Consider the following 12,401-nt stretch of genomic DNA (forward strand, 5'->3'; position numbering starts at 1 on the left):
AGAGAAGAACCCGTCCAGAAGACCTATACAATTTTTTTCTTTTTGATTTTTTACCTGGATTACTGAGATGCATCAGGACATAGTGGACCTAATTATTTGAGTTATTGCTTTAGGCCTAGTGGAACTAATTTTTAGATTAGTGCTGCCCACCACTGTTATTTGGTATAAAAGGGAATAAAGGAACTATAACCTGGCTCATGAAGGAAATAAGTTATGCTTGTTAAAAAAGCACATTTACTTATTTTTTTCTAAGTGTGGTCTTTTTTTATCTGTTATCCCTTAATACCTTGTTAGTGTTCTTTTAGTGTTTATTCTTGTATTCTTGTTTATTCTTGTAAGTATGGTTGTCTCTCGGCATTCAAAGTGGTCAGCAAAGAAAGAATTTCATTGCTCAAGGAAACATGTTTTCATCTGTGTATATGACAATAAACACTTTGAATCTTTGAATCTAGTAAATAAACCTAAAAATGGCTTGGTCTTGTGGGCATCTCACTTTATTCCAGGTACTGTATTCTGTAATAAACCAAACCATGGCATAAATTAAACTGAATATCTATTGAAACTTTCAAAGAAACCTACCCACTAGTTGAAATTCAGAAATTATTCAGTCTGTGCCAAAGCCACCAACTGATCTACCAATGAAATGTTAAACAGCAACAGAGATGAAACCATTTTTTTGCTCCTTCTGAATTTGCATCAGCATCAACAGGAGCCAGCAGTAGAGGACAAGAACACAGAGAATATGTTGCGTCCTCATTTCCTGTTCTCATCTTCCACTTAGCTGAGGCCTGGAGTCTGTTATGCCATCAAACCACTGTCGTGTCATTACTATGCTGTCAGAGTCGAGTCAGGCTGTTGGGCTGTGGTGAGTAATGAGAGTGAGGTCACCATCTGTGGCTCATGATATGACAGCGGCTGTGGCAGCCCAAGTCAAGCGAGTGGAGTTCTGACATAAAGCCGAGGAGCTAAAGATGGCAGCATGCTTGACAACTTCCAGTCATGAAACCTTTCATGCCAGACAAACAAAATGAGTAACTCATTTTGTTTGAATACATTCAGAACAAGGTTTTTGTGACTTTTGCACCTTCAACATAAGTGTGCTTCATTTTTCTTTTTGAACTCGTATTCATGAACAGCAGAAAGTGCCTCCAGGAAAACTGCGCACAACCAGAAGCAAACAGTGAGAGATGAAGAGGAGGATGCTTTTTTACCTTTCACGACGAGTTCGGCAAAGTTGGAGACCCCTGAGCCCCGAGGGGACTGAGTGACGCAGCGGTACAGGTCTTGGTCGGAGCGCTGAACGCTATCAAGCTGGAAAGACACCACAAAGCGCCGATGACTCAGATGCTTGACCGACGCCATTGTTAAAATGTCCCCATTGTGTCTCTGGAAAGCAAGAGAGGACAGGGTCAGAGAAAATACAGAGGGTCATCATGTAAACCCACCATGTTTCATACACAGGAGGGTAGGTCAGTGCAGTTGTGGTACAATAAAACAGTGACACACACACACACATACCATGTTTCTCTATCCTTGTGGGGACTTTCCATTGACTTCCATTCATTTTTTGGTAATTTTATAGCCTAACCCTGACCATTTACCCTAAAACTAACCTAAACTCAATTCACACCTTGGTCCGAAACTGAACCCCCACACCCAAAATCAGCCTCCGAAGTCATGGCTGCATTTTTCAGGATGCATTTTCCTGAAAAATGGTCCCCACCAAGTAGCAAAAACATTGGACACAAATACACACAAATGTATGAAGGTACTACCACATAAAGGATCTCAAACTATTTGTTAGTTCTTTGAAAATGTGAAAGAGATCACTCTCAGCTAATATAAAGGCAGAAAACAAAGTTAGCACAAAAATTAAGGAAATTTGGTTTTAGTAGATAAGTTCGTTGTTGTAACAATGCTTCTTGGCAATAAATCTTAAATAGGGAACCTGAGTGGCAGCACCTGGGGGTACCAGAAGCTCAAAACAAGAGTCAATAACAACAAAACAAGCTGTTTGGCAAGATGCATGTTCCTTACAAATGTGACACCAAGGAAATTACCAGCTTTCCAACAATATAAGGTTTATTGCCAAGAAGCTTTGTTATAACAAAGAAATAACCTAACAAACACAAATTTCCTTACTTTTTGTGCTTAGTATTGTTTTCCTATTAAACTTCTGAGTTTTATTTAAATGGTTCAAAAATGTTCTCTTTAAAATTTACTTTACCATACTTGCTCTCTTTTGGTCTTTTTAAAGCTACTTTTAGCTTATAGCTAGGATTTTGCAGCCTTTAGCTTCTAGCCGGTGATTTACAACTTTTAGCTACTCTTTTGCAACTTTAGTTTTCAGGTAGTCTTTGCCATTTTAGATACCATTTTGATACTTTGTACCTTTTTGCTACATTTAGTTTTTACCTAGACTTGTGCTACTTTTAGCTTAAGCTTGTGCTATACAACCTTTAGCTGATGGTCTGCTTCTTTTAGCTCTAACAACTCCATTTCAACTTCCTCAGCAAAGTTCAGGGCTAAGCATTCACAATGAATTTTCTACAAAAACAGAATTTATTGAGTTAAGTTTTGTAAACTTGGATATCTGCTTTTATATGTGATCACTTCTGGTTTGCGTGTTTTGTTTCCTGTTTGTTTCAWTTCCTGTTTCATTGTGTTCACTTCTGCCCCATCACACCTGATGGGTCTGTTTGCTAATTGCCACTCAGCTGTTGCTCATCCATCATTAGTTGTCCCAGTAAATATTCTGCCAGGTTTCCTTTGTTCCCTGCCACTTAGCAGTTAATGCTTCATCCTGATCATTTCTGGCTGCTTAGAGGATTTACTTTCCCAATTATCTGGCTTTTTAGCTTTGGCTTCTGTCTGTTCTGCATTATGAGCAATGTAAGTTTAATTAAACACTTCAGTTTGGATCTCACGTTTCGCCTGCCATTTTCAATGCAGTTTGGTCCTCGGCCATTTAAACCTTCCATATTTACGCACACACTTTGTACCTATTGTTGTACCTACCACTTGTACACAGTTATTGCCCAGTGAACTCCAGGGACACTAAGCTAATAATGTAACAAAGCACTCTTGAGTTATTGTTATATGGGTCAGTCCTTATTAGAGCGGTGTCATTAAAAAGGAGAATTGTTCAATTATGTTCAATTTAATTGGAAATGTAGGGCCATCTAGCTGATTAAATCTTGCAATCTGACAATCGGGCATGCTTTAATAAATACAAATGGAACCTTGTTAAAATAATACTGAGAACGGAGATAATGCATGCCATGAGTGTGACTCCTAATGCAGCCCATCTACATGTTCTGTTATTCTGTGAAAACATTTTACTGCCTGGCAGCTGGAAATGGAAGGGAGATGAGCTTTAATGCATCAAGGTTTAATCAGTTTAGGACAAAGTCTAATAAATGGAAGCAGTAGAGTGTTTGCTTTGTCAACAAAAAAATATCTAATTTTTAAATTTTTTTATTATTGGTCACCACCAAATATGAAGTGGCAATAAAGTTTTTTGCCCGCGACTGTGTGTGCACGCACAAGTGTTTGCTTGTCTTTACCTGACAGACATCTAGAACTGATTTAATTTTTGGTGTCAGAAGCATTCAAAATGGCAGCTACAGGTAAGTGATTGGGTTGGGCAAAATCGTGTCGTGTGCAATTAATCGTCAGTAAAACTGTCAACAATTAATATTTGCCACCTTGCAATTACTGTGTGATGTCATGTGATTACGTATTTTCATGTATTAGACACCATCACTATCAGGCAAGCATGTGAGCCCAATAGTGAAAGGCAGCATGGAGCAGTTAATGTTAAACCTAACCTTGCAAACTTGTTTGATCACCTGAAACACCACAGTAAACCGAGTACATAGAAAGCCAGAAAATGCGGACTGACCAAGGCTACAACATCGGCTACAGGCAAGTGCAATTGTGATCTATTAATCGTTATTGGCTACATGCCACAACCAATAGTGAAACATTTTTATACCAGCATGGCACAACCCTAGTAAATGACCTTACCAAACACAAAAACAACTCTAATTTGCAATGTTTTAAAGAGACAGAGGTAAATTTTGGTGTGCTTGTAGGTAGACTTGGGTGGTATGATGGTATACCTCTGTATTTAAATATAGCCATGGTGTTTTACCTTTAGGAGCCTAGTCACATGATCTATTTATCTGTAGCCAAAAAGATATGATTTCTCTGAAACTCTCAATTTGTGTCAGAAGTAGAAACTACAAACTATACACCAGTTTTTAAATTGTGTTGATATGTCAAATAAAACCAAAGTTATGATAAATAATTCACGCTGATTATTTTCAGAATTGGATTGTCCTATTTGATATGCAGCAGCAGGTAAAATGAAACACAGTAGTCTCATAAAAAAACACTTAATCCAACATTAGTCTCATCCTTCTCTCAAGCCGAAAAAACATTAACACTCCAATCTCTTTTCTGACAGAGGCCCATCGTTATTTGACAGGTGCCAAAAAATCTACAAGAAGAAAAGAAAAAGACATGGAAGTTGAATAAAGTTCGAAGGCAAAGGAGAGAGGGCCTTAGCAGGAGAGAATATCATGCCACAATCCATATATCCTCCATGCCCCACCCCTTTCCATCCTGCCCTGTTAGTACCATATATTGGTAATATGTCGATATGAAAAAGATCAGTACCGCCCAACCACAGTGGATGCTAAGAATTTTACCCAACACATATTCCAAGTTCCAACTCTGGAATCAACTCTGTTTGAATGCTAACGAAACTCTAAATAAGTAATTACTGAACACTTCTACAATGGATTGACTTTTGAAGTCACCCAAATATAAGAGCCACCACATTGAAATGACATTAGCCAGCACAAAAATAACTGTGTTCATTTCAGACGATGAGCTAAAATTTGGTGTGCCATTAGCAGATCGTCACCCTCATATTCTTTGAGCGCTAACACGTCTCACAAGTTTTCACAATATCCCAAGAGATAATTTAATTTGCAAGGTTTAACCAAAACAGCTTTAACGCCGTGCATCCTCGTCTTCAGAGGATTTTGGTTTAAAACTCTGGCTCAAAAGCTGTTTTGTGATTCGCACTCCTTTAAGGAAAGCTCAGCGTTTTATTTACAATAAAGAAACTGAAGCAAACGAAGGAACACGTGATGACAAATCTGAGTCAGGCCTGAAAGTAAATAAAAACTAAAGTTGCAACAGAAAGATGGACATTCAAACAAATGTTGTCTTTCACCTTGGTGTAGCTCTGCGAGGGCATTTCTCACACTGTTCCACACCATTAAAACGAGAAGCGTTTGTCAAGCCCAAAGTGTCTGAAAAAACCCACACATAYGATCTGATGTTCRTTCTCGTGTTTTCAGGCGATTCGCTTTTGTATGAAAAGGCTGTATATGATTTCTGATTCTTTCTGATCTCCCAGTTTAAGCACAATCCACAGCATGTCAGTATCATGGAATCAACAACAAAACCTTTGGGTKACGCTCAGTAATCTCCGCTTCTCTTCTACCGCTGATTTTAGGCCTTCAAAAACCACACAAACCACARGCCTGAGTCTCTGAAAACAAACATAAACACACACCCTCTGATTAAGGTTAAGCATAAAACAAATCTTGCAGCCGCAGGAATTTTTATCTCTTTCAAAACTTGAATCATCTTTTCTTCATTGTAAATGCAACTGATCTGTTGTTCTGTATTTGACACTTGTGCATAACTTGTGCTATTTGAGCTATTCATGATTTAAAGCTTCAGCTATTAAAGGAGATGGGTGTTATGACTTTCGCACATTTCAAAGTACTTTACTTAATTTGTGTGTGTGTATGTATGTATATACAGTATACCTTTTCATTGCTGTTCTTTTAAGTCTTATTTAACATTTTAATACGTTTTAGCTTTTAGATAGCTATTTGCTACTTTTAGCTTTTAGTCAGTTCTTTGTTGGTTTAACTTCTAGCTCGTCTTTTCATACTTTTAACAAGCATTTTATTACATTTAGTTATCTTTTTCCAACTTTTAATTTTTAGTTAGCATTTTAATTGTTTAGCCTTTAGATCATTTTAGCCATTTTAGCTGGCCTTTTGCTATATTTAGCTTTTAGTTGTCTTTTTGATACTTTAGCTTTTAGCTAGTGCTTTGCTTCAATTATTTAGCATTTTGCTCATTTTTGGCTATTAGCCAACCTTTAGGTATTTTAGTTAACAATTTACTAATGTTAGCTCCTAGTTATCATTTTGATATTTGTAACCTTTTGATACTTAAAGCTACTCTGTTGTTGTTTTTAGCTAGCATTTTTCTACTTTTTTAGCTAGAGTTTTTCTTTTTTGCTAGACTTACTCAGCTTCTTCAACAGATTGCAGCAAAGCCATTCAGCACTCAGCGTTCACAGTATATTTATGAAGAAAGTGAATTTTATCTAGTCTTTATTCTCTCTTACAACTMCTATTTTTTGGCCACCTAACTTGTTGATTTGATTACAGAACAGAGAGAGGAGAAATGAGAAATAATCAAATAAGCGTGAGATCGCTTCGTGTTATCAAAACAATCTGGCTGTGGCTAATTGGCAAGGAAATGACAAAACGATCTGTTAATCTGGCAGGCGAGTGCAGCCAACACAGCTCTGCAGCTGTTACAGTAAACACACATCAAAACAGCCACCAAAAACACTGACTTGAGTTCACATGGAGGGAAAAAAAAACACAGGACAGCTGAAGGTAGAGGAGGAGCAAACAGAAAGGCGTCCGTGAGGCCTGGATATCTCATTACAGCAGACGTCTGTATGGTTAGGCCAGCTAATTACCCAAAGCGTTTGTCTTCATCCTTGTGTTGCAACAAAACGGGTGGCTGTTTGAGGAGGTGTGAACGAGGACGCTTCAATTACCTAAATCACACAGCGTCTCGTTTTCAACAATGCAGTGGGTTTGCCTGGGTCGGCCATGATTAACACTGGATTGGTGAGAGGTAAGATGTCTGTGCTGAAGATGAGGCTTCAACACAAAAAGAAGACTACAGCTTGACATTTAGTTCTTTGTCCTCGAGGAGACAGATTTACCAGGAGGACCGTACGGACCCGCCCGACCTTCAAAGAACAAGTCGGAGTAGATGAAAAGGAAAACATCGGAAACWAAGATCGATGCTAATGAATGCAATAAAAAATGCAAAGAAATTTCAAAACAAAGGCAACAAGTGTAGCCCCGTCCAACTAACTTGTGCAGAAAAAAAACTTAAACCTGATGTTTTTCATTCCCTGTGCGCTCCATTAAAATTTCTCTTTGGAACGGACATCGAACAACTACAGAAAAAGACAGCAAAAATCAAACACTGAGAAATAAATACAAACTATAAGAGAWGYAGYTCTACTWTAAAACAATCAAAKTAATATTCCTTGAAGGAATKCATATTGTCTTCCACCTTGAACCAAATATTTTATTTTAAAAAGATTTCAAGTTTTTCCTTGGAAAATGTGATTCTTAGCTGTAATCATACCACACTTTGGCTCAATGACTGTTATAATGACTGAGCTRGAGCCATTTTTGCTAAWACTAACTGYGGCAGCCATCTTGAAATAAGTTGACTCCAAAAATTAAGCAATATTAGATGTGCATTTGATGAAAAMTTTCCATGAAATTTGTTCAAATCTGTCCAGTGGATCATGTGGTATTTTGCTTACAGACTGTTGACTCGAACACTTAAAGTGGGGTGGGTTTGGTTGTGCAAAATTGACTTTTTAAAGCTTTAAATCATGTTRTAATGTCATTCTCTCATCAAAAACATGCTCAGTGTTGCTTTGACTCATTCATGCATGTTTGGGAAATCCTTGAATCTCCTGTGGTAGGCCATGTGGAGCTGCCTAAAGCCTGCTTTATAGATGACACGTCAATCGTGCCGTCCCCGCCCCTGAGCATTGGCCCTGCGCGGTGTCCCAGTGCATGGTTGTGCACCCCCAAATTTTTATAACCCCGCAAAGGCGGTGTGCGCAGCGCACCATTCAAATGGTTCGTCTGTCAAGCTTTTGCTCTCCTATTTACAACATTTTCACAGGTTATAAAGTGTTTTGTCACTTGTCCTTTTGAAGACTACTACAGCAACATAGCGTCAAGTATTAACACCTACACCACTGGCGAGGGTGCGCRCACGCCCTGCGTGAGTACCCAAAGCACGGCCACAACAAGCCTGAAACACTTGCTGGAACAAAGCGCACCGCCTATTTACTCAAATCTCCTCCCACAGAGCTACATTCCACAGCGTTTCCCCCACATAACTCCACTACTAGCGGCAGCAACAACTAGCAAAAACCTGGTAGAACTGCCCATCTGTTGAACGCCAAGGAGACTACCTTCTTACAACTCTCTTAAAGGTTGTAAAYGGCATTMAGCATTGTTGTGAAGACATGCTGAAGTGGGAGTGTCAAAAATGGTAGGAGTTTCCTAAAGAGAGGCCAATTTCAAGGAGTTTAGATAGGCGATGATGCAAAGACAGATTTATTTTTGATACAGTATATACACCATTTTCATAGTTACTTGATTGTGGAATAGAATTGAATGTGCCTGGAAAATACATACTACCGCCCCTTTAATGTCAAAGTTTCAAATAAAGATTTCATGTTATCTGGTAGTACTCGAAGTACACTCTAAAAACAGACGTTGGATTTACTTTACCATGTTGCGTCAACTGGTTCCACTTAACTGAGTTGAATAAATTCAAAGCAACATACTCATGTTCTTTGGTTAGAAATTGGGTACATTGCTTTGGATTTACTCAACTCAGTTAAGTGGAACCAGTTGACATAACATGTTTAAGTAAATCCCAACATTTCATTTCTTAGAGTGTATGTAATGGGGATGACTCAGCTATCACCAGACCAGCTGTTATCAAAATATATGTAAAACTAGCTGAGTTACAGCAATTACAGCAGCAGTTACAGCAATTCAATTACCTGTGGTGGTCATATTGAATATACAGTACTTTGGGAAGTTGGGAGTTCTGAGAGGACTGTATAATGTCTTAATGGCAAACTATTTGTACATTTTTTAGACTAATGTTCAGGGTTTTTAACAGATGCACATTAGCTCTGCATTTATGGGTTCCATCAAGAATCGTATTGGAGGTAGCAGCTAAAAATATTTATGCTCACTGAGTGCTACAAACAGCTGTGGGAGAGCGTCTCCAGAATTCCCCCCCACTGTGAGGTACGCATGTTAACAGTAACAGCATTCAGAGTTCCAACCAAACTCTGCAAATTATCCTGAATATTTCCTGTGCAAATAAATAAAAAAACAACATGGATCATCTCATACTCTGTTCACAGCTTGAGGCAGCTGTTACGGGTATGCTCGTATTCCAGTTGTTCGGTTTTATCAAAATAAACTCAGGAGGGATTGCTATATTAAAGCAGATTATTTAAAGGAGTGTGAAAGCTGTCATCTGGACTTTAGTAGGGATGAAATAGACATTTATCAGTGGAAGTTACTGCTCAGAGGAATGTAGAATGTTTTTCTTTTATTTTTTCTTAGTTCCACTGAATTATAAACCAAACATGAACCAAAGGCATCCAAATGAACAAAAATCAATTATTGATTTGATTTATTTCACTCTTTTAAGTTTAGCTTCCATGCACTATTTTAATATATCACACATTAAACGTTTTCAAACCTTGCTAAAGGCCTAAATTATATTCAAATTAAACATAAAATACAAGTAACTACAAAAGACATTAAGATTAGATTAAAAAAAACATGTAGATTTGCACCTTTTAAAAGACCACAAATACTCATCAATTTATTAAATGTCCCATGAGCCACCGCACTGGCTGCTAGTTTAACTATAAAACATAAAAGGACTTTACTTAAAGAGTATTTGCATTTCATGTATTATATTACTGCTTTTGGCCTACAGCCCTAGGATAGATTTTAATTCTGGCTCTCTTGGGAGAAATAGTTAGGGCACTTCTGGTTTAGGTGCTTATTCAATTAAAGATCCGTTCAGTGGTTCATGACATATTTTGCTAACAGTACACAGATGGGGTAACAACATTTCTGCTCTGCCTTCTCCTTTTCATTCGGGTAATAACAAGCATCACACTATGCTAAATTCAGTAAGTATATTTTTACTGTGAAATATACACTCACTGGCCACTTTATTAGGTACACCTGTCCAACTGCTCGTTAACATTTAATTTCTAWTCAGCCAATCACATGGCGGCAACTCAGTGCATTTAGGCATGTAGACATGGTCAAGACAATCTCCTGCAGTTCAAACCGAACATCAGTATGGGGAAGAAAGGTGATTTGAGTGCCTTTGAACATGGCATGGTTGTTGGTGCCAGAAGGGCTGGTCTGAGTATTTCAGAAACTGCTGATCTACTGGGATTTTCACGCACAACCATCTCTAGGGTTTACAGAGAATGGTCCGAAAAAGAAAAAACATCCAGTGAGCGGCAGTCCTGTGGGCGGAAATGCCTTGTTGATGCCAGAGGTCAGAGGAGAATGGGCAGACTGGTTCGAGCTGATAGAAAGGCAACAGTGACTCAAATAACCACCCGTTACAACCAAGGTAGGCAGAAGAGCATCTCTGAACGCACAGTACGTCGAACTTTGAGGCAGATGGGCTTCAGCAGCAGAAGACCACACCGGGTGCCACTCCTTTCAGCTAAGAACAGGAAACTGAGGCTACAATTTGCACAAGCTCATCGAAATTGGACAAGAGAAGATTGGAAAAACGTTGCCTGGTCTGATGAGTCTCGATTTCTGCTGCGACATTCGGATGGTAGGGTCAGAATTTGGHGTCAACAACATGAAAGCATGGACCCAACCTGCCTTGTATCAACGGTTCAGGCTGGTGGTGGTGGTGTCATGGTGTGGGGAATCTTTTCTTGGCACTCTTTGGGCCCCTTGGTACCAATTGAGCATCGTTGCAACGCCACAGCCTACCTGAGTATTGTTGCTGACCATGTCCATCCCTTTATGACCACAATGTACCCAACATCTGATGGCTACTTTCAGCAGGATAATGCGCCATGTCATAAAGCTGGAATCATCTCAGACTGGTTTCTTGAACATGACAATGAGTTCACTGTACTCAAATGGCCTCCACAGTCACCAGATCTCAATCCAATAGAGCATCTTTGGGATGTGGTGGAACGGGAGATTCGCATCATGGATGTGCAGCCGACAAATCTGCGCAACTGTGTGATGCCATCATGTCAATATGGACCAAAATCTCTGAGGAATGCTTCCAGCACCTTGTTGAATCTATGCCAYGAAGAATTGAGGCAGTTCTGAAGGCAAAAGGGGGTCCAACCCGTTACTAGCGTGGTGTACCTAATAAAGTGGCCGGTGAGTGTAACTTTTTACTGTACGTTTTGTCAACAAAATGTATATCAGAGAAGTCATACAGCAGGGGTATTCAACTAAATTGCTCTGGGGGCCACAGTTACTGCAGGCCAAAAGCTCAGGGGCCGAACATCCAGCAATTAAAGACATGATGTAAATAAACCAAGTATTACAAAGATATGTTATCTGTGACATAGTTTATTTTGCTGTATTTAATCATGAATACAACATATAGAACCCTGAATATCAAAAAACAAAAATAACCCACTATGCCTCATATTTAACACAAATATTACTTTAACATCTCTGACTTGCCAAAATTTTAAACCAATTTTATTTTCACTTTCATAGTTTTATATTCAACTGCTTGTAATTTTAAATGTCTTGAGTTTTCATAGAATGTTTTTACCAGCTTGTAGCCAAGATTCTGACGTTTCTGTAGATACCAAACATGTCTATGTTTAACTGAAAAAACTTTTAGTAATTAAAGTAGAAAACTGGGGGTTTGGGCTTACAGTAAGAGATGAATGAACCAATTGGCGGGCCGAACTTTGGTCACTAGCCCTCACACAGTCTTGTGTCTGAACTAGAAAGTGTTCATTTTATATRACAAAATGTAAAAATAAACAGCAAAAGAAAATTATAAGTGTGATAATATGAAAATAATCCAAATCCAGTCTTTGCTAATGTAGAAATTCAACAGACAAACACACACACACAAACACACATTCTTGTATTTGCATCAAACTGAGGACATTGTATTGACTTCCATTCATTTTTGTAACTGTATTTATGCCTAACCCAGAYGTTTTCCCTAAAATTAACCATTACTGGTCTATAGCTAACCCTAACCTGAACCAAAAACTTAATTCACACCATACCTCTAAACCTGACTAGTAAGACACAGCAGAGCTGCAAATAAAGTGAGGACCAAGAAAATGTCCTCACTTTCCAAAAAGGACCTCACTTTTTTTGAATAAAAACCTAACATGGTCCTCATTCTGTAGGCAAAACAAGTACACACACACACACACACACACACACACACACACACACACACAC

The 12,401-nt window shown here is 38.6% G+C and overlaps 1 protein-coding gene across 4 annotated transcripts in view; it reads right to left on the minus strand.

Annotated features, from left to right (window-relative positions):
* The window catches only part of ptprub (protein tyrosine phosphatase receptor type Ub), a 311,934-nt gene that overhangs the window by 121,360 nt on the left and 178,173 nt on the right, over positions 1 to 12,401 (minus strand). For all 4 annotated transcript variants that reach the window (XM_014016596.1, XM_014016595.1, XM_014016594.1 and 1 more), the window contains exon 6: positions 1,212 to 1,386. In XM_014016596.1, coding sequence (XP_013872050.1) covers positions 1,212 to 1,386 — 175 coding nt within the window. The remainder of the gene's footprint in view (positions 1 to 1,211; positions 1,387 to 12,401) is intronic.

The sequence above is a fragment of the Austrofundulus limnaeus genome, unplaced genomic scaffold (genome assembly GCF_001266775.1).
Source record: "Austrofundulus limnaeus strain Quisiro unplaced genomic scaffold, Austrofundulus_limnaeus-1.0 Scaffold148, whole genome shotgun sequence".
Taxonomy (NCBI): domain Eukaryota; kingdom Metazoa; phylum Chordata; class Actinopteri; order Cyprinodontiformes; family Rivulidae; genus Austrofundulus; species Austrofundulus limnaeus.